The sequence below is a fragment of the Sodiomyces alcalophilus genome (genome assembly GCF_042370955.1).
Source record: "Sodiomyces alcalophilus JCM 7366 unplaced genomic scaffold ACRALscaffold_2, whole genome shotgun sequence".
NCBI classification, from domain to species: Eukaryota; Fungi; Ascomycota; class Sordariomycetes; order Glomerellales; family Plectosphaerellaceae; genus Sodiomyces; species Sodiomyces alcalophilus.
In genome coordinates, this window is record NW_027263533.1 from 3,953,912 (window position 1) to 3,981,290 (window position 27,379).

The following is a 27,379-nucleotide window of genomic DNA, read 5'->3' on the forward strand; positions in this document are numbered from 1 at the left end:
ATCGTGAATTGAGTCTATTCTGTAGGCCGAACTCTCGAATCCGCTAAGAATCAGTCTTGATCTGAAACATCCCTGAGACGAGGCGCATCCTGGTCTGGTCCTGGCATAATGGTGGCACGTGATGTCCTCGGTCTTGAGATGAGAGAAGACTCGACCTATATTCCACTCAACCAGGCTCCATGATTTGATCTGAATAGCCACGATCCAGTTTACATGCTGGCTTAGCTACCATGTCCCCAGCAGTTCGCTCGGGCGGTAAGTCTGGGCTGACCGTCGATCTAGATACCTATTAAGTCTATGAATTTGTACATACGCGAGTGGTGTAACAAGACATGCTGGGCGGTGGTTTCCTTCTTGCCAAAGCGAGATGACCAGGGGTATGTACGCATGCAGAGGCGGGAAAGAGTGCCATTAAAAGAAAGATCGCGAACAATGTAGTGTAGTCTTGATGCAGATGGTCAAGTCAGGCTTCTGTAAATGCACGAGCTGCCTCCGGAGTGATAATAAAGGGAAAAAAGAGAAAATAAAGGAAAGACAACGAAAATAAGACACCAAATGTTGACACGATCCATAACTCCGAACTTGCCGGGGACGCGCATCGTCGCGACAGAAACAGAAAACGCCAATCCCTCGTCCAAGCCACCCGTCGTCATTCTGCCGGCACCCCAAACCGCGTCATGGTCCGTCGTTCGTCAGGAGCCGCGCTTAAAAGTTAGACGAGGCATTGACTTGGGTGGGCTGGTGATAGTTCTCGAGCGTAGTCTGGAACGGGGTGCGGCCGGGGCCGGTAGCGGCGGTGGCGGGCGAGCCGGCCATGGCATCCGTCTTGGGATCGTTGTTGAAGGCGCTGGTGCCGGCAGTGGTGTAGTCCATCAGGTGGTCGTTCTCGTCGTTGCGCTTCTTGCGGCCCCAGAGACGCCAGCCGACAAAGGCCAGGGCGCCGAGGACGATGGCGCCGCCCACGCCGACCACGACGCCGATCAGGATATTGCGGTCTTTGGTCGGCATGCCGCCGCCGCCGCCGTTGTCGGACCCGTCGCCCACGAGGTCGGCGGGGGTGTGGGTGGTCATAATCTCGGACGTCATGGAGCTCACCTGACCGTCCGAGTTGGTGGTGTAGATGATGGATGTGATGATGGACGTGGTGGGTTCCGGTGCTGATGTCGGCGACGTCCGCGACGTGGGGGTCTGGCCTCCATTGTCGTTATCGTCCTTGTCATCATCGTCATTGTTGTTGTCGGCCGTCGAGGTGGTGGACGTGGTAGTGGTCGAGCTGGTCCGAGTCGGAGGAGCGGAAGGCGGGGGGGAGGGAGTAGGCGAGGTATCAGGCTCGCTCTCGGTCGTCGGCTCGTCGGTTGTGGTAGGGGTTGTTGTGGTAGTCGTTGGCGTAGTGGTAGGCTCCGTGGTCGGCTCAGTCTCGCTCGTGGGCCCATCATCGTCGTCGTCGTCGTCATCATCATCATCAGTCCCGGTGGGTGTTGGCGGAGGACTGTTGTCTGATGCAGGGGGTGACGCGTCATCTTGTCGCCGACGAAGACTATTTCGCTGCTCTAGCCTGCCCTCGTGGGGATACGCAGCTTGGGCTACGGCAATGAAGCCAAAGGCCACCAGGAGAAGGTGGAAAAGCCTTGTGGGGTACATGATCTAGTCAAGTTGGTGATTCGCAGGAGGGATAGGTAGGTGTCGGCAGGACTGAGGGAGGGATGGCCGGTGTCCCAATGCCACGCTGGCCGTCAAGTCGACAGAGATGCCGCTTGTATCGGATGGTTATTGTTCGGGCGTATGTACCAGAAAGGAACGCTGCGTCTCTCGAAATCGAAGAATTGGTTGGCTGTCGCTTTCCTTTGGCGTTTGCTTCCTGCGAGGAGATGAGGCAGGTCGGGAATGCCGCGGTAGGGGAGAAAACGGGAAGAAGAAAAGGGGGAAGCTGTGTCTGGAACAGCAGAAGCGAGCGAATGTCTGAAGGAAAATGAGAATAAAAAAGAAAGAATGACAATCGAGCGTTTCCTGCAAGTTGCCGATGGGGCGATGGCGATGGACGTTTTAGACACAACGGCAAAGGGAACGAAGTGAGTGAGATGGGAAAAAATGGAAAAGAACGAACTTTTGTCCCAGGAATCGGTCCAAGTCTGGAGCGGTACGTACTTCGGGATAACGGAGGGAATAACAACAGAGGGTGTCTCGTATTCAATACCGCGGGTGGGTCGGCCTAGGTCCAGACGTTATGAAAGTACCGCATTTTCTACAAGCCCAACGATCTGGCAAGTTTTGATTGGCTATAAAAACACGCTAGTGTTTTTCTGGTTAAGTACGTACAATGTGCGAACACCTGACTTGGAATTCGTTTGGTTCTACCCCTTTTAGGCAGACTTGTGCAATGCACTAATATTTTTATTCTTTTATTTTTTATTTTTATTTTGGAAAGGAAGCTCTACCATTAGGACTCCGTAGAACAGGTGGTGATGTCTCGTCCCCATTCCTGGCTTCTTCCTTTCTAGAAATTCGAAATTCGGAGCTGACACCGACTCACACGCCACCAGCCAGCATGTATTAATGTAATAATTACTACGTACTCCGACAAGAAAAAGAGGTCTTCATTCATGCCATGCGCTGTACCCAAGAAAGCTTGGCCTCATTTGGCTTCGCCCCCGACCCCTTGGCAACGGCTTCGGCCGAGTCCCGACCCGAAAACCCGGGCCATATTCCATCGTTTCCCAAAGACACTTCTTTCGGCCCCTTGACTTGAGAAAAGTGCGTACATACGTAGTTTAAATGGCATTCTTCTCAAATCCTTTGCAACAAGTCACGGAGGAAATACTACTTGAGGCAGTTGAGGCGCAGAGGGTTTCGCTGGTGGAGCAACCATTCGTCGAGACGAGACGGAAGAATCCGGGTCTTGGGACTAATGGAGCTGCTAGAGCGCCGGGTGGATTGCGAGTTCCGAGACCCTTTATAATAGCTATAAATAACTTATGTAGGAGGAAGATGCACGTTGGGCGGCCGAGGCTTATAGGAGACCAGGGACATGGATTCTTCAGTGTTCACGTTCATGATCTCAGATAACCATACATTCTGATTCAATATCGTCTTCTTGTGAGTAGTAGCAGTGTGCCAGTGCGAGATGGTCATTCAACTTGGATGTATTCATAGGCTATTCATGATATGACCGTGTAATTAGGCCATTGATTCTCCTTCCTTTCCTCTTGATTTGTCGGGAGTCGCAATATCGCCGCATGGCCGGCATGGTTCACTAACTTCACTTAGATCTCAAAGTCGGGAAACTGAAGCTCAAGTTCCAGTTGATGGAGTCTCTGATCTCGAGATTCACTGGCACGCGCAATGGAAACCTCGCATTTCGTCTGTTATGTACGTTGTACGTAGGCCTCTATGGCTTGACGTTATATCGTGCGATATCAAGGCTATTATCAAGGATAGTACCGTCCTGGTCCTCTCGTCTCACCCCACGAAACCCCTTTCATTCGAGCGCTTCACTTGGCTCCTCTCGTCTTGTTGTCTCCGCCCACGTCTGCTGAGGCTCTTGAGTCTTGGCTTGCCCATGATTCAGTCAGCTTGACGGCACCTAATCCGTCCCGGACAGCTGGTGTCCCTTTTCCCCTCTTGGCGCTCTTGGGCATTGCTCCGCCTTGGTCTGCCCTCGGCAATTCACAACGATATGCCGATCCCTTGGCATTATGTGACATCGTATCCCCAGATGGCAACGGCCGAGCGCTGAGAGGATACCCCTTGATTTCCCGCGCGAATAAACGCACGTCTTGTTGACCCTGGAACCGGTGCAGATGACCCGATCGTCGATGTTTTGTCTTCATTCGGGAGAGACTGTCTTTGGTCGTTGTATCCTTCGGCCTTCCTCAGATTCTATTCGCATATGGAAGACATTCCCGCCTGCCTTCGGTATGTCTTCCGCAGCGCAACCGATGCCCCTCTTACATCCTGAACGACTATACAGGCCCGATGATATGGCATGACGCATGTCTCATGATGATCAGCGTTTATAAAGGGGGGAGAAATCCTGTGCGACGCACAAACGGCCTCCACTGCGCCCAAGGGTGTGAATCGTGTGATACATTCGCAACATGATCTCCCCTTACAGAGCCCTCTCGTCCTCTGCTCTACTCTTCCTTCTGACCCTAGCCGGGTCAGAAGTGGAAGCGACCGCTATTCAAGACGCCCTTGCTGCCCTCACTGTCACCAACATCCACTCTGTCCGAGGCAACCTCCACCTTCCCGACTCCTCAGGAGGATTTGCCGTGACCTGGCAGAGCAGCGACCCGGCCATCATCTCCACCGACGGCATCGTCACCCGCCAGCCAAGCGCCGTCCAAGTCGACCTCATCGCCTCCATAGAAGACCAAGGAGAGCTGCACGAACGCCACTTCAATGCCTCCGTCCTCCCGGCCGTCCAGCTCGACCCATTCGAAGGCTACGCCTTCTCCTACTTTACCGAAAGCAGCCTGCGCGGGGAGAACATTTTTTTCGCGGCCAGCATTGGCAACAATGCCCTGGATTGGCAGGAGTTAAATGGCGGCGCACCCGTCCTCCGCTCCGAACATGGAACCGGAGGCCTGCGCGACCCTTTCATCATCCGTTCGCCCGAAGGGGACACTTTCTACCTCATCGCGACCGACCTTTCCATCGGCAGCGGGACGTCCTGGGGCGACGCTGTCCGCCGCGGCAGCCACTACCTCGAGGTCTGGGAATCGCACGACCTCGTCAACTGGTCCGAGCAACGCCATGTCCTGGTCTCCCCGCCCAGCGCAGGGAACACATGGGCCCCGGAAGCCTTCTACGTCCCCCAACTCGGGTCCTATGCCGTCTTCTGGGCGTCGTCGCTGTACGACCAAGAAAATGACCCAAACCACGAAGGCGCATCGTACCATCGCATGCTCTACTCCCTCACCCGCGATTTCGTCACCTTTAGCGAGCCGGAAATATGGCAAGACGCCGGCGACTCCCGCATCGACACCACGGTGCTCGAAGCTGACGCCACGCTGTACCGGTTTACCAAGGACGAGGGCGCCGTCACGGGCTGCACGGATATTATACAGGAGCACGCCGGCTACTTGCTCGATCCCATGGACTCGTGGGCCGCCCAGGCTTCGTGCATAGGTGCCGAGGCTGGCACCAGTGCCGTCGAGGGACCCACTGCCTTCCGGGCCAACCCGGGCGACGTGCACGGCGACAAGTTCTACCTCTTCGTTGACGAGTATGGCGGTCGTGGATACATCCCCCTCGAGACGGACGATATTGGCAATCCCGACTGGCGCGTTTCGAGCTCTTACAACCTTCCGAGGAGCCCCCGTCATGGTACCGTCATTCCTGTCACGGCGGCCGAACATGCAGCGTTGGTTGAGGCGCTGAGCAACCGAAACGAGCCCGCCCGCCGCTCGGCGAAGACCAGGGCGGCATAATTCACGGGGTTGCAGGGCATTCAGGGACTCTACAAGGGCATTGGGAGAGACTCAGTAAGAGCAATGATATTCAATGCATAAGGCATCACAAATGTCACAACCAATATAAGCAGTACTTTACCCTATCGTTATAAGGGATATTCCTTTTTAGCGTAGTGGTAAAAGTCTGCGATAACAAATGCTTGTCTAACATACCTACATAAATTAGTATAGAAGGGAAAGAGAAGTTCTTCCAGTATTTCGGTGTTTGAACCGACGCTCTGCACTAAAGAAGATCTAATTATCCTCAACCAACATTTGTCGACTGATATCCCCCTCGGCCCCCTCCTCAGTATCGCGCGCGCCACTCGCCTCGTAGTCCATATTCGTGGAGAAAGTCATTTGATTTTTCGCTTCATACCCCGTGCAGAGAATTTTATACCTGCTCATATGCTCGCCCATCCAGCTAGAGTAAGCGATCCCGGTTAATATCCAGACCCCAAGTCCGGACCCAAGTCCACCGCCGCCTGCTGCCGCCGCCCAGACCCACTCTCGGGTATCGGCCGAACGAAGTCCGCCGGCCGGCCTCTCGCCGGTGCAGCGTGCTCCGATGCTTGTTGGGAAATGACGGTAATTGTGCGAAATCCCCCGTAGCCGAAAATAAAGGACCCAGTGGTATGAAGTTTGAATTTTGCTAATTGCGTCCCAGATCTCCAGAGTAGCAAGGCAAAACTCGAGGCTCAAGAGACCTCAGACATCCATTAACCGCCATATTCTCAACTGGTTCTCCTTTAGCGAGAAGAATATCGGTTGCTTTGCGAGCTGGTTCTCGCATCAATCAGCGGCCTCAGAAAAACCTACATACTGTCTACCCCCTTGAAGGCCGGTATATCAGACCATCAACTTCTCATATCAGGTCCCCTGGATGAATGCTTTCTATTATCAAACCAACGGAAACTGCTGTTATGCTTTCGACAGAGCACGCACGGACAAAACCACGCCACAACCCTCCGGAATGAGGTGCTCCAGCACGCAACACCTCCGAGTCATTGTTTGGCCAGAGTAAACAGACATGTCATATGAGACGCCGGAGTCGAGGCTATATTGGGAAAAGGGCATCACTAGAGGAACTGCCGACCCCCTTGCGATTCTAGCTTACATTCTCAATGGGTGGTTTTTGAGCTGAGGCCACAGCGAAGGCTAAGCGGCGTGAGCCAACAAACGGAGAGGCTCGAGCAATAGATTCGCAACGCGTTGACATTGTGGCATCATCTGCCAAGAGCTCCCTTTTCATGTTTTCAATTCTCAATCCCTCCATAGCTTCCTTTCATGTATCAACTATACTTCGATAATACGCATAGAACCAAACTGTAGCGGAGACGAGCATTGGCCTTGTGTCATTGCTGTTTCTTGAAATATCGCCGTTCCTTTTCCAAGATGTATTAGTGTTAGTATAACTTCATGTAGCAGCATCTTGTTTCTCAGCACGAGTAGCCCCGAGGTTTTATGTAGCACGCCGTAATTACAGGGAGGAGAAATTGGCCGTAGGCGCCCATGGGCCATGGCGATAGGACAAGCTGAGACACCATCTTCGACTTGTCGCTGCAGGTTTCGGGTGCTACATCAAACTCACTTCTTGTATTCTCCGCCAGGAGTCCCATTGGAGAGAAGAAGGGACTAGATAAGACTTGCCTACCCGTTACGTTCCGTTGGCCGTATGATCGACCGGATGGCGTGCTCGCTTGGCTTCCCGAGCTAGGAAGGTAAATAACGTAGGCATCCTCGCGCAACACGACCTGCCTTGCTGCCCGAAAGCTGACTGGTACTCAACCAGGTGAAAACTCAGAACCGTTCATTTACAGGGATGGAATGATATGTGTCATCCTCAATGGAGATGCTCGAGGGGTCATGGCGAGTCGGGTCTTAAACACATTGTGATGCTTCACACATATGTATGTGGCGTTGTTGGCCCCCTTTTGGAACGCCGCAAACCAAATAAAATCCCAACAGGGCGCCCTGCCACTTGTGTCAGTTTCTCTAGGGGCCAGAGTCTGTTGACCGGAACCCACAAGAAGGACGTTTTCGCAGTCACCTACTGCCACCGAGACCGCAGCAGCAACAGCCTACCCACTGGCATCTCGCACAAATGGCCCTCGACCGGTTGAAACCACGCACCCGGACCAGCGAAGCTCCAGCGCGGAATGACGCGGCCTCGGAGGGCGATGCTTCGTCGGTAATTCGCGAGGGCAAGCTTGCCTACATCCGTTTCCAAAGCGGCAACGAAGCCGGAGCCTCGTACCAGGAGGCAGTCGGTGCTCCCGTCGAGTCCAAATCGCCCCTAGGATACCATGTCAACTGGATCACCGTCATCTTCCTCAACGTCAACATGATGGTCGGTACCGGCATCTTCTCGACTCGTAAAGTTCCCGTGCCCCCTTTCGTATTTCGCGCAAACCCATCGTGTGCTCACTGCTCAGTGCTGACCCGGCGTTATTCTGTGGCTTTTTTCCTCTAGCTGGCAACATTCTCAGATCCACAGGCTCCGTCGGCCTCGCTCTCGTCTACTGGGTTATCGGCTTCCTCATGGCCGTCGCCGGCTTCTGTACCTACCTCGAACTGACTGCCTACTTCCCCAACCGTAGCGGCGGCGAGGTCGTCTACCTGGAGCAGGCCTATCCTCGACCCAAGCACTTCTTCCCCGTCGCTTTCGCCGTCCAATCCATCCTGCTCTCCTTCAGCAGCAGCAATGCTGTCGTCCTCTCGCGCTACCTGTGGCGCATCGTTGGCAGGGAGCCGACCGAATGGGAGATGCGTGGTGTGGCCATTGCCGCATACACCGTGGCTGTGATCTGTAAGTCGTCCGTTTTTCCTAGGAGACGTCATGCGGGGAAATAGTAAAAGTATGGTGGATGAACTGATCGTGTGTCCGTATCCTCTCACGCCCAGGCGTCATCGCCCACAACAAGTACTCGTTATGGGCAAGCAACATCATCGGGGCTCTTAAGCTCATCTTGCTCGTCTTCATCTCCATCACGGGCTTGGTCATACTTGGCGGAAACATCGACCGCGTTCCCGACCCGCATCGCAATTTCCGCGACGGTTTCCGTGGCACCACCACCGATGGCAATGACTTGGCCAGCGCACTTGTCAGCATTATTTTCGCCTATACCGGCTACTCCAACGCCTTCAACGTGGTCAACGAGATCAAGAGGCCCGTTCAAACCATCAAGCGCTTCGGCGCGGCGTCCCTGGGCCTCGTTTTCGTTCTGTACTTCCTTTGCAATATCGCCTACTTCTCCGCAGGTACGTAACGCTGGCTGCCAAATCGTGATTCTGTCGTGGAGGCCAATTGGAGAGGACGAATGAAAGCTGAACCTGCTTGTGTATGGACAGTGAGCAAGGAAGAATTCGCCGAGTCTGGTGAGATTGCGGCGGCCGTCTTCTTCCGCACGGCGTTCGGAGAAGGCGCAGCCGAGCAGGCCCTCAACGTCTGCGTGCTTCTCAGCTCTTTCGGTAATCTCCTGGTCGTGCTGATCGGTCAATCCCGCACCATCCGTGAGATTGGACGACAAGGCGTGCTCCCTTGGACCGAGTTCTGGGTGTCCACTCGACCCTTTGGGACGCCTCTGGGCCCGTATTTCCTCAAGTGGCTCATGACTTTCATCATGATCTGCGCTCCGCCAGCCGGCGATGCTTTCACCTTTGGTACGTGTATCGTTGTGGGCTTGAATATCTGTATCCGGGTGAACTATGATACTTCATCAGCCGCCCACGTCACGGGGAAGATCTGGCTGACAAGCGCGCGGCGTTCACAGTGGTTCAACTCAAGACGTATCCCGACGCCATGTTCTTTGCCGCCATGGTGGCTGGTCTGTACCTCATCCGCTACCGCCGCAAGCGTTCAAACCAGCCCCGTCCCGAATTTAAGGCCTGGCATGTCGTGGTCATTTTCTTCTTGCTGGTCCAGATCTATACCTTGGTCATGCCCTGGTTCCCGCCCAAGGGTGGTCCGTATGCCGGTGCTGTGAGCTTCTGGTACGCCACGTACTGTGTTGTCGGTATTGGAATGTAAGTCTTCTCGATGGTCACCTCCCCTTCATCCCGACAGCTTGTCACGAACTGACGAGATGGATTCTCAACATAGCATGATTCTCTGTGGCATCTACTACGTCTTCTGGATGAACGTGCTCCCTAGGTGGCTAGGTTATCGAATGCGGACGCAGGTCCTTGAGGTGGATGGGGATACCGGAGCCAACACGCACCGCCTAGTCCGTGTCCCGCTCGATCAGCTGGCCGAGTGGGATGCCACACACGACGAGACTGGCCGGCTGAAGCGCAGGAACGTCTCGGGGGTGTCGGACGAGTCTCTGCCAGCTGAGAATAAGGCCGAGGCAACGGCGACGACAATCGCCACGGCCAAGGGTGTTTGAGGAGGAGATCAGGCTTGTCCGCCACTTGAAAGAGTCTGAGAGAACTAGGGGGGTGGGCTCGGAAGATAGTCAGAAATACCCTTTTGGCAGAAGTGAATACTTTGGCTCAAGCCATCCGTAGGTCGACTATTCTGCCATGACGATTTCTGGAACTTCCAGTACTTGGTTGCAACTTGCTGCGTCAGTCACGCGACCATGGCAGGAAGGAGGAAAGGACTGCCGGGAATAGCCTGATAAGATTGGGCGTTGGCAGGGGTCGGGATTGGTCCGACTGACTTCTGAATCAGTACACGAATAATTGTGGAGTATCCCATTGAACCCGAATAATTGATAGGTTACCGACACGTAACATGCACCCAACCGACCCAAAGAAGCGTGAATGGTTTAGTGGTAAAATTCTCCGTTGCCATCGGGGAGCCCTGGGTTCGATTCCCAGTTCACGCAGGGTTTTCTTTTTTGGCTTCTTTTCTTTTTTTTTTCCACTACAAGCAGGCAGTCAAGCAACCCCAACAATCGGGACAGACCAAAAAGGTTGTTCATTCATCACGGTGGGAGACTCCAAGGTTTCTTTTTCTCTTTGGTCAATTAGTTGACTGCTTTTTTCCCCTCTTATTTTTTCATCCTTTTTTTTCCCAGGGCGGAGGAATCTAGTTGGGTCTTGCTCATCAACGGCGCAGCTGTATGCTGCGGATGGGAATCTCTGCAATCAGCCCACCGTCAAGCATAAGAATATCGTTTCCGCAAATAGGTCGCGGCTAGAGTGACGGGGCGAGACAAGACTTCCCCTAAGCTTACTCTGGGCGATACACAGAATCAATAGGGGCAATAAATTCGAGTTCTCGTTCTCAAAAGCAACATCTTTGGTCATTGGAACCCGACCCAGTGTATTCAGGGGCAGTGGAGTCCATGATGCCACAGTTCCATTGGGGCTCCTGCTGCCAGGAATTGGGAATTGGAAGAAGAATGAGATATCGCCATGGCCTGGGGTGAGTAGCCAGCCACCCGAGGCGACTCACGGGAGGACAGCAATAAACTTACCTTATCCCTAACATTTGTCCGTCCCAGGGGTCGCGGTTCTCGCCATGCAGCAAAGCAACAAGGTAGAATACCATACCGCAACATTCTTCGGGCCTCGTCCAAGGATTTGAAATCCAACGACCAAGACAAGTAATATGTATGACTCTGTACACGCCGCACCAAGTGAAGTTGGCTCTTGCCACAATTCACTGCCACAGAGGGAGGGAAGCGCTCATTTTCAACACACCAAGGTCATACACCGTACGGAGTCGCCGAGTGTCTTGATAGATTGGCGGGGACGATGCTCAGCCACAAACCGAGTGCAATTCATGCGTTCAGACGGATCATCTAGATGGGTAACACCGTGGTCGGTTCTATGGTATGAGTTTCAGCAACCAAAACATGTCTGTGTATTGAAGGCGGGAGGAGAGACACCGATGCCACGGATATGCCAAGCGTTGGCTATCTTTGGAGTCGGTTTTTCCCCTGCTTCCTGGAGAGGGATTGCGAAGCATAGAAGTGAAAAGGCGAAAGGGCGGTTGAAGAAGAGCTTTCCGGCACTTGGGCTCCCGCACACCCCCACCAGATCTTCGATCGACACCCGTACCCGTGCGGCTGCTGACCGGCGCTCCTACCCAACCTCGTGGTAGTTACACCAGCCCAGATCCTTCCGATTAGCTGCCACTCAGCGAAGGAAGTAATTGCGCATACACGGAGACGGTATTGCGTGGCCTTTGGGGGCAGGGGTCTCAAGGTCTCAGAAATTACATGTACTCCGGCATATCGGATTATTGTATGTCCGCTCCCGCAGATCTGATGAATACATGTAATACTCCGCACTTGTATGGCACATGCAAACTTGCCGGCTTACGCATCACCACTCATGCCACGGGAGAAAGACGACGACAACACCAGGAACAGGCGCATAACTGGCGATATTATTGGCTAACCTACGATGGATTCTCGCCACGTCTTCATCTCACCTCTCGGCGGTGACGCTTCCAAACCGCAGTGGGATACGCATTGACAGCCAGTGCCTATTTCTGTCAAGATCGACGACTACAACATATTCGGAAAATCGCCGACGAATCAATACCAACGTCCCAAGACATGAAGAGGCTCGGCCGTTGACCCCTTGCCGCAAACGGGGCGGACCGCGGATACACCCTGTCAAAAGCGACATTCTGCTACACTGGATAGAATAGATGGAACAGTTGGCCGCGTTTCTGTTTGCCCTGTGCTCCCCTCTCGCCTCTACACGCGTAGACAGGGCAATGGATGTCCACTCTGCGCGACTGATTGTTTCGCGTTTCGCTCTCTCCTGAATATGGGAGGACGTAAGTGCTTATACGAAGTTATATAAACAGTCTCAGTCTGTCACTCACATCAGGGCTTCCCGAGTTTGACCTCTTTTATTGCCCATTCCATTGAGCCATGAAGCCAAGCACACCCTCCTTTGATATCAACCGCTTGCCTGCAGAACTTCGCCTACAGATATGGGAAGAAGCATGGTACTCCCACCACCAAGGTGTCGGCAGAGTGGTCGACATGGTGACGGTTCCTAGAGTAGAGGCCGAGGGGAAAGTGACCGCCGCTGCGTCCCGTTCGTCTCAACCTCGACTTACCCTCCCACCACTCGCCCTGGCCAGCAAGGAAGCTCTCGATGCTGTTCTCCGAGCCCATCCCAAATTCTGCACTGAGCAGCCCCATACCCGCGCCAATTTCAGCATCGACACCCTTCGCTGGAAAGAAGCCCCGCTCGAGACCCCCTCGGCCACTGGGTTCTGCAGACACGGCTGCCGCAACCGCCGGCGCGTAGAGCGCATCGTCCTCCAGTCTCCCACCCAAGGCTTCATCCGGCCACAGACTGGTCTCCCCTCCCGCGATATGAGTGGCCCCATCACCACGACTTCTGCCGCCGAACCCCTCAGACTCTTACCGCTCGACCGCCTGGACACCCCGCGCCTCCGCCACATCTGGTTCGAATACCTCCTCGGCTCGCAGGACGCCGCCCCCTTCTCGGCCCAGAACGCTTACTCGCGCCACATCCGCTTTCAGAACCAGACACCCCTCCACTGCTACCTGTTCCGCTACTTCGCATCCTCCGGCCGGGTCCAGGTCGCCCGCCTGGACGCCTCGCCCCCCAGGGCCATCGCCCAGGTGGACGGCCCGCTGGCCAAACAGATGCCGCCCGGGTCGATGCTGGCCTACGAGCGGCAGGTCTTCTGGGCCTCGGCGAAGATGCACAACCGGCGCGCGCTGTACGCCCGGATCTGCATCGTCCCGGGCGGCCACGCCGATGGCTGCAGGGATGGTCGCGAAGATGATCGCATCGATTCCCAAGTTTGCGATGCTGACAGGGCTGACGACCAGGACAAGGATCCAGCCAGGCAGGATGACGAGGGACCCGCCGCCCCTGGCCAATGCGAGGATGCCGACGGCAATGAATGGCACGACGTCACGCCTTGGTCGGAGGGGGAGACTGGCGACCAGGCACACTGTCGCATCATCTGGCAGATACTAGTGGACCAGGTTGAGGCCCGTTTACTTGCTTCATACCGATGATAAAGTGGCACTCTCTTGTTTTCTATCTGCCAGCTTGCCTCGGGCAGTTGCACTTCTCGTTCCGTTCCATTTTTAGTTCTTTCATGTCCTTTTCGTTCCCGGGCTTCTTTCTCTTTATTTGCTTCACACCCTTTCGCACGCAAAATTGCCTTGGCTGCAGACCTTATGCCCAGTCTGTAGCTAAGACTTCAGCGTCGCCCCCACCAAATGTCCCAGATTCAGGCCATTGACGCGCGGCGGCGAATTCCCTGTCGATCACGGCCTTCTTGAAACATGTACTACTTTGCCTTGGGGTGCGAAGCGGTTTGGAGACTCCTATCCCTTTTTTCCACTTGAGGGACGAGCCATGGCTGATGCCCGAGGGGATGTATGTATCACAAGTGATCTTTTCTGCATTTATAGACTAAAAGTCCAATTACACGGTTATAAATAGCTGGTGTTTCGCTGCAGCTCCACATGAACCGTGATCAGACCGACATCCAGCCATTTCCCAATGAAAGGTGGTAATAGCCTATAGGTAGTTGATTTTTGTTTTGCAAGACAGTTCCAAGGCCGGCAGAAATGATATTCGTACCTGGCCCATAATCCCGCCTGCCAGTGCTGGAAATGAACAGCCGACCAGTCCGCCACAAACCCAGCCCCAGAATCAGATCACCCTCGTTCAGGTTCCATCACCGCGGTTTGGAACAAAGAGAACATCCGCTGGCAGGGACAGTGGAACTTGACCACCCACCCGCTGGAGACATCTCCCGTGTATGTTCTGGGTGCTGGGGACATTGCTCAGCTTTACTTGTCGGCCTCGGCACGATAATAGACGGGGTCCTCGTCAGTTGCCTGAAAGGGGACCCAGGCACCATGGACCTTTTTCAAAACAATTTCTTCAGACTCATGAACCGCAGGTTCGCTCTTCGGCGTAGGAACGGCCTAGTCACGGCAGATAGTACTGTTAGTCTTTCCACTCTGATTTGGAATATGGGGATTATACGGGTCTGAATACAGTGGCAGACGACGCAAGAGTCAAAACGAAGGCAAGAGCGCAGGCCACCGTCGCAGCCAGGCGTACAAAAGAAAACAGATACGCCATTCTATAGAAGCGAGCCGTTCGCCAGGTCAGTGTGAAGAGACAATAATCAGGCTGGCAGCTGCTTCTTTGCGATGTAGCCAGGGTTTGTTATAAAGAAGATCAGGAAGGGCAAAGGAAGTAAAGCAGAGGATATGAGGGCTTTATGCAAGAAGGAGCGGGGAGTAAGAGAGGCAAGTTGACTTCTCCCAGGTAGGCAAGTAGATAGCAGTGATAGACGGCGTCTATGAATGCCTCTAAGAGCCGTGTGAATAACTCTCTCCTCTGAGCCGTCATTTCATATCTTTCGAAGTTAGAACTTGGGTGGTTACCGACTTGCAGCACTTGTGTCCTGGTTATTGCCTACTAGGCCACTTCAATTGCCGCACCCCAGTAGGCGATTCAAGAGTCAACAGCTAATAACTACAATCCGACCCGTTCAAGTGAATCAGTCATCAAACCATCACCTCCCAGTTCAACTTCCTTAGACCAGTCGCCTCCTTGACTTTCCATAGCCTATCCTCTACCATGTCGTATCACCTGCGAAATCCTGTAATTAATAAGTAGAAGATGTACCGGTGTCTAGAAGATGGTTGCCACAATCTACAGAGATGATACTGCGAAACGGGGGAATGGCTCGGGGGATCGGGATGCCGGTGGTGGTGAATCGGGATCGGGACGTCCGGGGTTGCGGACCCACCCGTGTGGGGCCCGACTCAAGCCTCATAACCGTACGTCCGCAACAGACATAAGGACGCCGCTTCTTTTCCCTGATAGTCATTAAATTCATACCAAGCTAGCTAGCTTTACTTCCTCATTGCACCCTCAACTTTTCCTTCCCTTGCTTTTCTTTCTATTCACCCTTCTTCTTTTCCATACCGCACTCTTCCGCTCGTACCGCAAATCACTATCTCCGGCCGTCCTTCCCACCCTCCTCCCTGCGCATGAGACCCGACGCCCTCGACCAGTCCCCCGCCTTCTTCCACCTGTGCCCCAAACTCAGCCGCGCCGCGCTCATCACCGCGCTCCCCCCACCGCCAAACCCATACGCCCGGCTCGGGAGCCCCCGGCTCGACGCCACGCTCTCCCACCCCTTCTCCTGCTCCGCCGCCTCGGCCGGAGGCGACAGCGTCCCCATGGCCGTGACCTTTTGCGACGACAGAGGCTGCTGGCCCTTCCTAACGGCCGCCATGATTGCTGCCCACGACTCCACCTGCCCGTTCGACGCCTCCTTGACGCAGTTGCACTCGTCCCCCGCCGGACACTGCGTCTCCCCCTGCGCGTGCCACTCCGCCTGGCACGCGTCGTGACTGGCGCACCCGCACCCGAGGCACGGAACGAATAGCGCATCGATCGGAAGGTGGCAGAACACGCACGTCAGCTGCGTCTGTGTGGCCTGGCTCCGGTTCGTTTGGTTGCGTGACGCCCGGCACCGTTCGCATATCCCTACCGCACCTCCGAGTCGCGTCGCCGAGCCTTGGGTATACTTGAGCGGTTCCATCTGCGTCTCGTGTACGCGGCAGATGCCTGTGACGTCGAGGCCACGTCCCGAAGCGATGAGGGACTGGAGCTGCTCCTTCTTGCCAAATGCGATGGGCGTTGTCGCCGGCGGTTGGTAACCTGGGGACGTGGAGTGATGAGGAGCAAAGCCCGAGGCGGCGTCGTGGATAACGCTGAACGAATCGCGTACGCTGGACCCCGTTCCGTTTTCCTCTTCCTTGAGCACGTTGAACTTCATGATTTCCAGTCGCGCCAGCGACAGACCCCACATCTGGAGCATCTCGGCATAAGCATACCGGTACGCGGCGTACGTGGACTGCCGGTCGGGTTCCAGCAACGGCGCCGACATCCACCCGTCGTCGTCAAAGATGGCCTGGTCTTCCAGATGGACCGAGACCCCCACCGGCACCAGCGCCGCGGATTCATCCCTAAACACCTCGTCGTCCGAAACCGACGTCCTCGCGGTACCGGTATCGCCCGGGGTGGCCGACACGGCCCGCGTGAGGTTGCCCATCATGCTTGGTGCGAGGTTGCTGAGGATCGTTTCGGCAGGGCTGGGCCGCTTTCTCCCTTGCTGAGGGGGCGATGACGAGGACGGCGCCGTCGGCCCCACGGCGAACGACCGCCCCAAGTTGATGGCAAAACTCGACGTTAGCCCGGACTGGGCGGGTTTGGCCACAGGCCGCCCGCTAGGTGACGTCGATAAACTAGGCGCCTGACTGGCGTGAGCCAGGTGCTGCTGCTCCCTTGTCCCCTTGGTCGGAGGCGTCTCACCGCACGAGTAGGAATTCGACGCAGGGTCCCCAAGCCAGACCACCTCTTCTGACCCCTGCGAGCCCGAGTACCGGATCGGCGTGTGAACCATCCTGGGGGTGGTCATGGCCGAGGTCATGTTGCTATAGTTTGGGCGGTTCAGCACCCACAGGGAAGCATCCGTCGGGAAATAATCCAAAGAAAACGACGGCGCCTTCATGGGCAATGGCGTCTCGGGCTCCGTCAAATGGCGTTCGGCGTAGGCCACCCCGTCATGAGTCGAAGACTCGCCGAAGATGCAAGAGAGCATCGCCAGCATTTGTATATCGGCGGCCCGCTCGAAATGCTCGAATAAATCTTCAAGGACGTCTCGTGCCAACGGATGGGCACCCCACTTGACGCGTCCGCTCAAACTCGTGCCGTCGTGCGTGGCGAGGCCGCCGGTTGTCAATGTGGCCGGTGCTGCCTTGAGGCGTCGTGCGACGGCATCGCGCGCGATGAAGAGTATCGAATCCTGCTGCCTTTCCGGTTCGTCGTCTCCGGACCCGAGCGGCTCAAGCGGAATATCCTTGCGCAGAAGTAGCGCGAGATAGCGCCAAAGCTCGGCCAATTCGGTGTATCCGTACTTTGTAGCCACCTCGGCGTTCGTCTCGCAGACGCTGGCTCCGTCGCCAAAAATGGCGTACTCGTGGGCTAATGCCCGCTTCGCGGGCTGTAGCTCGGACAGGTCGTGGAGGGACACGATGCTCTTAGGCTTTACACCGACTCGCCTCTTGAGGGACCCGGCGCCAGTTCCCGTCCCAATGCCCGTCCCTCCTCCGCTGGAGCGCACCGAGCGGTTGTCGCTCCACGTTCTCCTGAATCGATGCTGCGACTGATACCACAGGTTCATCTTATGCATCGACGTAGACTCGGAATCGTCCGAGGACGATGAGCTGTCAGTCGACTCATCCGAATCGGACCGGTCCTCTGTGGCCGATCCCTCGTCGTTCCCGTATTTCTTATGGGGCCCCAAGTCGTGGCCCAGGCGACCGAAGCCGGCAAAAACGGGCTCCCCTTTGGGGCGCTCCTTCAACGCTTCTGGAGGCATGGAGAAGAGCGCCTTTGCTTTCTCTTCCTTGGTGGGGAAGAAACATACCAGCCGCCCGTCGTTGGAAAACCGACCACCGCAGAACCGGGGCATGGGCGGGATGGTCGGCCGATGGGTCGGGGCCAACGTGCCGTCCATCTCGACGCTTCCCGTGAGCTCTTGGGACATGGACGCCGAGCCGCCGGTAGGAATGTCCAGGTCACTTTCCTCGCTGGAGCTCTCGTCGCCGAGTCCGCCCAGACGATCATCGTCCAGGTCCTTGACATTTCTGAAGAACGTCGTGCTGGACTCGAGATCGACCTCTCCCAAAAGATAGCTGAAGACGACCTCGAGACAATTTTGCTTCTGCTCCAGGAACTTCTGCGCGAGCTGATGGATTTCGGTGTCAATCTTCTTGTGCACCTCGTCGGGCATGAAGCTCGTTTTCTCGACGAAGAATTTGGGTGCCTTGGACTTGGGATAACTGGTCGGGATGTCGACCCTGACCTGGATGAAGATAGTTTCCCCGTGGCGGCCCCATGGTCCGTAGAGGGAGGCATTCAGGGACAGGGCATCCATGTCGATGTCTTCCCACTTGACCTTGGGGAGCTGAGTGCTCACGCGGAGCACCTCATCTTGAACCGTCTCCGGCTCCCCCCATTCGTCCTCGTCGGGATACCCGGGGTTGAAAAGCGACGAGGCCTTTGTCTCGTCGGCGCCGCGGGGTGGTGCGCCCGAAGCCGATTGCTTCTTCTTGGTCATGGCGATACCTTTCATCCAGCCGATCTGTGCCTGGCTCCGATCGATTTGCTTCTGCGTGTTCCGAGCTCTCATAGAAGCTCCCTTCCAAACAGAACCGATCCGATTATAATGAGACGAGGCGTTGGACCGCATGCTCATGGTGAGTGCGCTCTGTCGGTGACGGGCCTCTCCAGCGCCCGGACGAGCATCGCTCATGGTGGCACTCCTCCAATCGCGGTTGATGTTGTCTTCGACGGTTCGAAATGTCTTGTAGGTGGCCCCTTTGCGGGTGAGGTTGATGTTTTTGGCTGCCGGCTCACCTTTCTTGTAGCCCACGGACTCGAGAGTGGCGGCATCGATGCGCTGGAGTCGCAGCTCGTTATCGGCTCCCCAGGAAACGAGTTGAAAGTCCCGGTCATCCAGGCCATCATCCGTGATACCTCCCCTGCTTCTCCAGAGGAACTCCTTGACCTTGTGGTCTCCGTGGCCGGGGAAGATGGCCACCGGCGGGGTGTCGGCTGGGGCGTCATCATCCACACGGCGATCGTACAGGTACAGGTCGCCTGGCTCATTCTGCGGCATGGCGAGCATACCCCGGCCAAATGGCGTGTGACGTGCACGCCAGACGGGGAATGGGGTAGAGATGACACGGCTTGGGGCGTCGGTGTCGCTGGAGTAGTCCCAGAACTTGATGCTCTTGTCGAGGGAGCAAGTCACGACGGCGGTCGATTTGAATCGATTCCAGTCCACGCCGTAGATCTTGGATGTGTGGGCGCTGATGGATCTCAGAGGCTCGACGGCCTTGCGGTCATCCCAGATGTGCAGCCAGCGATCGTGAGACGAGGCGAGGATGTGTGGGTCTTGGCGATTGTACTTAACCTGGGTGGCGCCAGCGAACCAGTCACAGAAGCTGAGGACCGGCTGCTTGGGGCGGCGAAGGTCCCAGCAGTGGACGTAGCCATCGACGGCGCAGGTAGCGAGGAGGTCTGGGTGGTGGGCGGAGAAGTTGACGTCGGTAATGGCCCGACTGTGGCCTTGAAGGGAATGCTCAATAGCGCCAGAGCTCGAGTCATCCCGCAAGTTGAGATTCCAGACCAGGGCCTGGTGGTTCGCGGTAGATACGATCCAATAGTCTCGAACGGCAAAGGGCGACCACTGAACATCGGTCACCAGCCAGGGCAGCCCATGGCTACTCAAACGGCGGGGAGGGTTATAGGGACAGTCCAAGTCGATAATGGATAGGCCTTCGGGACTGGGCTGCGTGTCAGTACTGGCACTCCAAGCTGATATTTTCGGGCCATGTGAGACGAGGCAGCCCCCGGTTCATGGCCTATATGAAGAAGGGACTCACGATGCAAGGGCTACATCTCGACCCGAAGGGGAGATGGTGGCGGAGCCAACGAGCCCATCGACATGGATGGTGCCATCGGAGTCGAAACTGTCACTATCAAAGGCCGACTTGATAATCTTGCCCTTCTTAGGCGGGTCGATTTGGTCGAAGGCCGGCATGACGAGGGGCTCATGGGAAGACGTGACGAAAACGGAATCGCATCATGGATCACGTCCCATCACGAGCTCACCAGAACCTATGAGAGGCTCATGAGCGTATTGATGGCTTCAGATCATTCAAATATCATATGTCGTTCCGTCTTTAGATCTTTGTGGATGAAATTCGTGTATAAAGAGACGATCCGATGCTGCCAAGGATATCTGATCAAATGGTGATGAGGTTGGTGGTCGTTCGTTGGAGGAAACTCCGGGTCGAAGTTGTCTCGACCTGAGAGTTTGATGGATTGTCACCGCGTCAATTCCTTGGCTCCTTACATAAGACAGGTGGTGTGGGTACGTACCTACCTTCCTTGTGGGTCTTAATATCGGGCGGGTCGCACCTTCTCGCTTTTTTTCTGACGGGCAGGTGAGGTGGGCGGGGCAGGGGCAGCCCGCCCGATAAGAGTAATCGCCCCAAAACAACTCCGTTCGTAGCCACCCCTCCAAACGCACCTCGACCAGAATCAACGTTGGCTTGTAAATATCCTCACAACAAACACAGACCGGTCTAGAGATAGATCCTTCGCCCCGATTTTCACGACACTCAAAAGATCTTCTTCTGCATTCTCGCAAGGCGACCTTTCTATTGCAAACACGCTCGTCATCCTGCGCGGTGCCCCTCACCATCGTCTGATATCAACCCAGGGTAGCTCCTCGAACCTGGTCCCTTGCGACGACGCACGCCACGAGCAACTCGTTCCGAATAGACCTCAGCGTAAACAGCTACGCAGTTAGTGGGCTTGCCGCTTTCTATAGCGATTGCCGACTAGACACGCAATAACCTTTGCTGATTACACCTACGTTGCCGAGCCGCCATGTCTTTGCCCAAACGCATCGTGAAGGAGACTGAGCGCCTTATGGCGGAGCCGTGAGCATTCACCCGTCTCGGCAACTTGGTTTATTACACATAGCGCGACTCGTACTGATGTATGCTCTCCCGTAAACAGAGTCCCCGGTATCAACGCGGTGCCCCACGAAGACAACCTCCGTTACTTCGACGTCGAGATCCATGGGCCCACACAGTCTCCATACGAAGGTCAGAAGCGCGACGATCCCGCATCACAGAGCAGAGGAAACCTGAGCTCTGATGGATAAATGGGTGTTGATGATGAATAGGTGGCATATTTAAACTCGAGCTGTTCCTCCCCGAGGACTACCCCATGACCGCGCCCAAGATTCGCTTCCTTACCAAAATCTTCCATCCGAATGTCGACAAGCTCGGCCGAATCTGCCTCGACGTCCTAAAGAGTAGGTCCTCGCGACGAACGGAGCACGATTTTTGGTTGGACTCGTATGAAAAAGTAACCGGCGCTAACCGACGTTTGTCTGTCGCAGATAACTGGTCTCCTGCGCTCCAGATCCGCACCATCCTCCTCTCCATCCAGGCGCTACTTGGCGCCCCCAATCCCGATGACCCCCTGGCGGCCGACGTGGCCAAGAGTTGGAAGGAAGATGAGCATGCCGCGATAGAAACTGCCAAAGAGTGGACGGCCAAATACGCCCAGCCAGACAAGCAAGGCGAGTGATGATGGCCATGGAGCGGTGTCAAGTATCAATATTCTTTTTTTGGAGGCCGCGGGGTTAGGGTCCATCACGTCGCGGGGAGTTACCAAGCTGTTGCAACTTGCGAGATAGCGTGGACCGGAAAATAGCATGGATATTTCAACGGCTGGCCAAGAGCACTCGGTACAGAGCGGTACAACCACGGGCATCTTAAGATTTGGAAACGGCTTCTGAGTGTGCAGGGAGACGTAGACCGGCGAGAGCTCATTCCGCAGTGAGACAATGCCAACGAACACAACGTGGATCTTCATGTGCAGACGGGAGAAAACAATGCAATATTGTTGATGGGGTCCACATAACCGCCGGCTGTCGTGATCATGTCGTTCAAGCACGGGGTTATGGTACATGCTTGTCAACGGTCTCGTTACTTGGTCGTACGAAGTATTGAATTTATATCTGCATTATATTCGTATAAGCAATGGTTGGAAAAGCAGGCCCACGACTACACATTCGGCCAAGCTGATTCTTGCGACAGTCGATTTTCGGTTCCCGGCGAGTACTACCCAACTCATCGTACACCGCAAGTATTGTCGCCCTGGCGTTATCTGAGGGGGCTGCGGAGCAAGGTACAAATAGAAGAAGACTTTGGGCTTGGATCAACGACGTCATGAGATGCTGCTGGGATGGAGTTTTTCTGCCAATGGGCCAGCTTCCCAAAATGCGAGGCTTATGACCACCATTGCAAGATGACGAGCCACGGCACACCACCTGTGTATATGCAGGGGCGGCTGCGTCGTTGTTTGCTCCAATGGCAATCTGGGACGTCGACGTGGTGTGTGCAAGTGTATGCGCCAGCGGTCAGCGATGGTGGCATGTTGATGCGGCGCGCATATTTGCTTTTGTGTCAGTAATAAGGGCGCAGTATGCTATTTCGCCCAACGAGAATGTCGGCTGAGATGGACGGGACAAGCTCGAGTTGCTTTTTTTTTCTTCTCTTTGGGCTCTCGAGATAGGCGCGTACTTCTTAGTGTACTACGGAGCCACACCACGTGTACTCAGTAGGTACCTTACGAATACCCTCACGTACTTCGTACCGTACATTGAGGCTCCTATCAGATTGACTTGGTGTAAAATCTACCCGGTGTGGCTCTACGCACCACCATTAGCTGGAAAGCCGCCTCCCAGTCATACAAACCCGGCAGTCGGCGCACTATCCAATCATAGAGGCCATTATGCCTCTAATTACGTTTAAACCAATTGTCGCGATCCATAAAAACATCTGTTAAAGCATCCGGACTCCCCCCGGATGCCTTCTCTGTGGCTCTTGTCCACCAAAGAATAAACTCATCTGCACAATATCACTGACCCCAAGTTCCTCTACCCCTCGTCATCGTCGTGGTCTCTAATTGAGATCTGGGAACCAAACGGAAGGCCAGGATTACCGTCTCTCCTCTCCAGTTAGCGAAGGCTTCCTAGGTACGGTGCATTCGCCCCTCCCTTGTTGCTTAGATCATCTTATTGCGTCGTCGTGAATCCCGTTGACTGCGACACCGTCATTCCATCCAGTCTCGTACGGCTCACGCAGCAATGGACCATGACACTACATAACCCTCAAGCACTTGCCCCAGCTCTTAGCTTCTTCGTTCTGTTAGCATCCTTATCGTCGGCGCCTTATCACATGGCGGCTAATTTTTATTTTTATCTGGATTACCGCCCCTGTCAGCAGCTGTTGTCCATCCCATCTTTTAAGCACCGTCCTAACCAAAAGCGTCCCAAGACCCGACCCTATCGCTCGGACCATTTCCCAACGGCCGACTTTTCGAGACGAAACTAAACCGACGGTTTCCCACTTTTCCGACTACTATCCTTCTTCTTATTCCCTCCGAGTGCCTATAGCGGTCCTTCTATAGGATCCGACGAGCCCTCCTACAAAACAACCACAATAACAACAACTACTACAACAACAACAACGCCGCGGTCAATTTTCCGTTCTAATTATATTTCTGCCTCCCGACCTTTACACTCCCGCTGGCGCGCTCAGACCTACTTCCATCCTAATTCTTTCGAATTCCCCCTTGCATCGGTTCCGCCTACACTCCATCAACGCTCCACCAACCATCCGAAAACTTGACTCTCCCGAACCTCTCCCCCCATCAATCGCATCGACGTAACACCACCGCATCTTTCCCCATCCATCCCAGGGCCACCCCGGAAAAGGAGAATAAAAAATGGCGCCAACCACGGACAAATCATCCTCAACCAAACGGTTTGAGCTTCCCAAGCTCAACTTCGACTTTTCCTCCCTCACCGACGGCACCAATATCCCCCCTCCGCCCGAAAGCCCCGTCGAGAAGGTGCCGACGCCTCCCAAGACCCCCCTGGCCGCCGATACCGATACGAAGCAAGCCGACGCGGTCAAGGAAAACGGCAACAAGGCCAATGGCGCCGCCGGTGGCTCTCGAGCGACCAACGGGTCAGCAGCCGCGAGTGCTAGTGCGGGTACGGACCAACACGCTGGCGAGGCCGCCCCTCCTCTCTCCCCAGCACCCTCCAGCCGGGCAGGTAGCATACGCCGTTTCCTCAGCATCACTTTACTGAATCATTCCTACGCAGAAAGCGAGACACAATCCACCAACGGCGGCAGCCGCCCCATCAGCCGCAACAACGGGAGCACCCTCGACGAGAAGAAGGCCAAGAGGAGCAGCGGCTTCTTCCGGAGGCTGAGGACCGGCGACGCGGCCAAGCGGAGCAGCACCCTCTACGAGAACGCCGACAGGAGCCAGAGCAAGCCCGAGGTCCGCGGCCCGCCGCCTCCCATGATCCCCGAGCTGAGTGCTCTTGGGTCCAAGCTGGACAACGACGGCGGCAGTCTAGGCGGCGCCGACCTATTTAAAGACATCAAGTAAAGCGGTCTTTCCCGTCTTTACCCCTTAATTTTTGTTTCTTTCCTTGGTATTTCTTTGGTCTTTGGTCTTTTTTTTTTCTTCGCCACACAAACAACAAGCATGGGGATCACCATGTCGCCATGTCCTGCCACCCGCCCAAATTCCCACAACGCCCTCGCCGACCTAGCCCTCAACAACACACGTGCTTTTCCTGCTCGACATGCAGATTGCCCCTCTGACGGGGATTTCTTTCCTCCCCTTTCTATTTCCCATGGACGAGCGAACGACGAATGCGTGCGCCCGTACGCGACCGGCCAAGCAGTGATTTCTCATACCTCCTTTTACAGTGTCTTCGAAAGCCGGAACGACGTTTTTCGCGGAGACAAGAGGCTTTGGATGGAGAAAAAGAGGAACGCAGGAGAGGAGAGGGAAAGAAGATTGCGAGTCGACATAAACCCAACTCGACAAATAATAAAGAAAAAAAGAAGGGAAAAAAGAACAAAAAAAGGAGCGCAAGGCTGCGAGAGATAACAAGATACCCCCGCGAAACACCCACCCACTGCCCGATTCTGATTCACGACCCTTTCTGTTTTGATTCTGCCTCACCAGGCCATCGCCCACCTTCTTTATTTATTGATTTCCCTTTGGACTGGGAAGACAGGAGGAAGCCTTCGTTCTCGTCTTTACCCCAAGATACGCCTATCTACTCGACACAATGCCCCATTTATTTCAACTCAACTTTCACATCACGGCGAATCGCATGGCCCAGTCTGGTCGCACACACTCGCTTCTCTCCTCTTTCTGATGTAAACCATTTCGAGCGAGGTAGGAGGAGCAAAAGCAAAACAAACACTAATATTCAGTATGGAGGAGTGGAAGACGTCGAGAGTATCAAACAATATGGTTGAAGGCATAGCGTCTGTCTCATCTTTGGCTATTTCACGGAAAACCTGCGGCGTACACTTCATGGTGCTCTATGGTATACAGTCTGGGTTTTAATGGAAGATGTTCGGAGAGCTTCATGTGTCCACGAACTGCACAACCTGCCGTACTTAACCAACTAGTCTACCAAAACTATTTACCCTCGATATTCCCGCCGCTTCTTTGGTCCGTTTGAACTGATGGGTTTGTCTACCTACAAAGTACGTAAGATGTGAACAGCCATCGAGTTGATCCGCTGTACTCGTATCTAACTCGTAGCTCGTCGTATCGTCCCATCTAAAAGTACTGCTTATGTCAGCACTTCGCGTTCATCCGTTGACCCGCTTCTGTCGGCAAAGTAGACCCGACGACCGACGTCATGGAGCCATAACCCAATTGAGCTTAGGAAGTACCTAATAACGAACCACGCCGATAACCACCATCGAGCTCTCCGTTGAAACATCTCCAGAGCTCATCAGCATTTCCATCTGCCAGAACGAACCGCTTTCCCGTCAATTCTCTCGGACGCCCTTTCAAGATTCCAATTCGTTCTTGTCCACTTCAACTCGAGTGTTATGCCAGTTTTACGGGCGGCGAGGCTGGGCCAACTCGCTTCGGCGCTGCGGCGTCCCATGCCCTCAAGCTTATCGCCATCAACACGCGCAGGCCACATCGTGAACTCCAAGACCGCCGTACGCTATAAATCCGGACCGTACGGCTACACGCAAGCGAAAGCACTCGTATTCTCCAAGGAGGGCGAGCCTGCTGATGTCCTTCAGTGCGTCTCCCTCTCCATCTCCCTCCTCGCGGACTCAGGATTGCTCTACCACGCAAGAGCCAGCTCTACCAGGCCTAGCAAACTAACCACGCCCTTTGATAGACTACACACCCACTCCATCTCCCCCTCTCTCCCCTCCGGCTCCCTCCTCCTCCGCACCCTCGCCGCCCCAATCAACCCAGCCGACATCAACACCGTCCAGGGCACCTACGGCGTTAAACCGCCCTTCACATCCCTCGTCGGCACCTCCGAGCCCTCCGCCATCCCCGGCAACGAAGGCGTCTTCGAAGTCGCCGCCGTCGGCTCCCCCGACCTCCCCTTCAAACGAGGCGACTGGGTCCTCCCCGCCGCCTCCTCCTTCGGCACCTGGCGCACCCACGCCGTAGCCGACGCAAGCCACGTCCTCCGCATCGACAAGTCCAACCTGACCCCCGTCCAAGCCGCCACCGTCAGCGTGAACCCGTGCACCGCGTACCGCATGCTCCGCTCCTACGGCCCCGCCGAGCCCCTCCGCGCGGGGAGCAGCAACGCCCCCGTGGGCGCCATGCGGCCGCTCGAACCGGGCAGCGGCGCCTGGTTCATCCAAAACGGCGCCAACTCGGGCGTCGGCCGCGCCGCCATCCAGCTAGCCCGCCTCTGGGGGCTCCGCAGCATCAACGTCATCCGCGACCGCGACACCAAGGAAGCCACCGACGCCCTGCGCGCCGAGCTGGCCGACCTGGGCGCCGACGTCGTGGTCGCCGAGTCGGAGCTCATGAGCCGCGAATGGCGCGACCGCCTCGCCGAGATCACCCGCGGCGGCCGCGAACAGCTGGGCCTCGCCCTCAACTGCGTCGGCGGCAAGAACGCAACCGCCCTCGCCCGCTCCCTCTCCCCCGGCGGCACCCTCATCTCCTACGGCGCCATGTCCCGCCAGCCCGTCAACCTCCCTACCGGCCTGCTCATCTTTAAGGACATCCGCTTCCTCGGCTTCTGGCTCACCCGCTGGAACGACCGCGACCCGGAGGCCCGCAAGTTTGCCGTCCAGGACCTCCTGCAGATGATCCGCGACGGCCGCTTCCGAGATGTGCCGTTGGATGAGGTCCATTGGAATTGGGAAACCGAGGAGAAGGTCCTCAAGGACGCCGTCTCTGGTGCCTTGGGTGGGTTTAGGAAGGGCAAGGGCGTGTTTGTGTTTGGGGATACCTGATGGCCTAGCTAA

General features: G+C 55.5%; 8 protein-coding genes and 1 non-coding gene across 9 annotated transcripts; 7 read left to right on the forward strand and 2 right to left on the reverse strand.

The window, feature by feature from the left end:
• Positions 1-2: 2 nt before the first annotated feature.
• On the reverse strand, positions 3-2,076 carry ACRALDRAFT_1061702 (uncharacterized protein). Its single transcript, XM_071016467.1, has one exon. It carries the CDS (start codon positions 1,639-1,641, stop codon positions 706-708), a length of 936 nt encoding a protein of 311 aa, XP_070877545.1. The 5' UTR covers positions 1,642-2,076; the 3' UTR covers positions 3-705.
• A 1,086-nt stretch (positions 2,077-3,162) lies between these two features.
• On the forward strand, positions 3,163-5,507 carry ACRALDRAFT_1092374 (glycoside hydrolase family 43 protein; the record flags this gene model as incomplete). Its single annotated transcript, XM_071019607.1, has 6 exons — positions 3,163-3,168; positions 3,219-3,245; positions 3,288-3,357; positions 3,485-3,770; positions 3,837-4,067; positions 4,112-5,507. The coding sequence occupies 6 exons, from the start codon at positions 3,163-3,165 to the stop codon at positions 5,427-5,429; spliced, it is 1,938 nt and encodes a 645-aa protein (XP_070877546.1). The 3' UTR covers positions 5,430-5,507.
• A 2,047-nt stretch (positions 5,508-7,554) lies between these two features.
• ACRALDRAFT_1048275 (uncharacterized protein) lies at positions 7,555-9,838 on the forward strand (the record flags this gene model as incomplete). The annotated part of the gene is made up of 6 exons (XM_071015545.1): positions 7,555-7,825; positions 7,924-8,259; positions 8,355-8,711; positions 8,802-9,113; positions 9,224-9,476; positions 9,553-9,838. The coding sequence occupies 6 exons, from the start codon at positions 7,555-7,557 to the stop codon at positions 9,836-9,838; spliced, it is 1,815 nt and encodes a 604-aa protein (XP_070877547.1).
• Positions 9,839-10,211: 373 nt separating this feature from the next.
• Positions 10,212-10,282, forward strand: ACRALDRAFT_t72. Its single transcript has one exon. It is a non-coding gene; the product is annotated as a tRNA-Gly (tRNA).
• A 2,121-nt stretch (positions 10,283-12,403) lies between these two features.
• On the forward strand, positions 12,404-13,420 carry ACRALDRAFT_1080323 (uncharacterized protein; the record flags this gene model as incomplete). Its single annotated transcript, XM_071019003.1, has 1 exon — positions 12,404-13,420. The coding sequence occupies one exon, from the start codon at positions 12,404-12,406 to the stop codon at positions 13,418-13,420; it is 1,017 nt and encodes a 338-aa protein (XP_070877548.1).
• A 1,797-nt stretch (positions 13,421-15,217) lies between these two features.
• ACRALDRAFT_1075090 (uncharacterized protein) lies at positions 15,218-20,162 on the reverse strand. Its single transcript, XM_071018332.1, has 3 exons — positions 19,895-20,162; positions 15,907-19,795; positions 15,218-15,876 (listed from the first exon to the last, which is right to left on the reverse strand). Exons 1-3 carry the CDS (start codon positions 20,050-20,052, stop codon positions 15,388-15,390), a joined length of 4,536 nt encoding a protein of 1,511 aa, XP_070877549.1. The 5' UTR covers positions 20,053-20,162; the 3' UTR covers positions 15,218-15,387.
• Positions 20,163-20,486: 324 nt separating this feature from the next.
• On the forward strand, positions 20,487-22,118 carry ACRALDRAFT_1075091 (uncharacterized protein). Its single transcript, XM_071018333.1, has 4 exons — positions 20,487-20,959; positions 21,039-21,127; positions 21,208-21,339; positions 21,427-22,118. The coding sequence occupies exons 1-4, from the start codon at positions 20,907-20,909 to the stop codon at positions 21,615-21,617; spliced, it is 465 nt and encodes a 154-aa protein (XP_070877550.1). The 5' UTR covers positions 20,487-20,906; the 3' UTR covers positions 21,618-22,118.
• A 1,704-nt stretch (positions 22,119-23,822) lies between these two features.
• On the forward strand, positions 23,823-25,284 carry ACRALDRAFT_2017471 (uncharacterized protein; the record flags this gene model as incomplete). The annotated part of the gene is made up of 4 exons (XM_071019882.1): positions 23,823-24,496; positions 24,599-24,923; positions 24,988-25,067; positions 25,137-25,284. 4 exons carry the CDS (start codon positions 23,823-23,825, stop codon positions 25,282-25,284), a joined length of 1,227 nt encoding a protein of 408 aa, XP_070877551.1.
• Positions 25,285-26,032: 748 nt separating this feature from the next.
• ACRALDRAFT_2100998 (uncharacterized protein) lies at positions 26,033-27,367 on the forward strand (the record flags this gene model as incomplete). Its single annotated transcript, XM_071023037.1, has 2 exons — positions 26,033-26,178; positions 26,281-27,367. The coding sequence occupies 2 exons, from the start codon at positions 26,033-26,035 to the stop codon at positions 27,365-27,367; spliced, it is 1,233 nt and encodes a 410-aa protein (XP_070877552.1).
• Between the last annotated feature and the right edge of the window lie 12 nt (positions 27,368-27,379).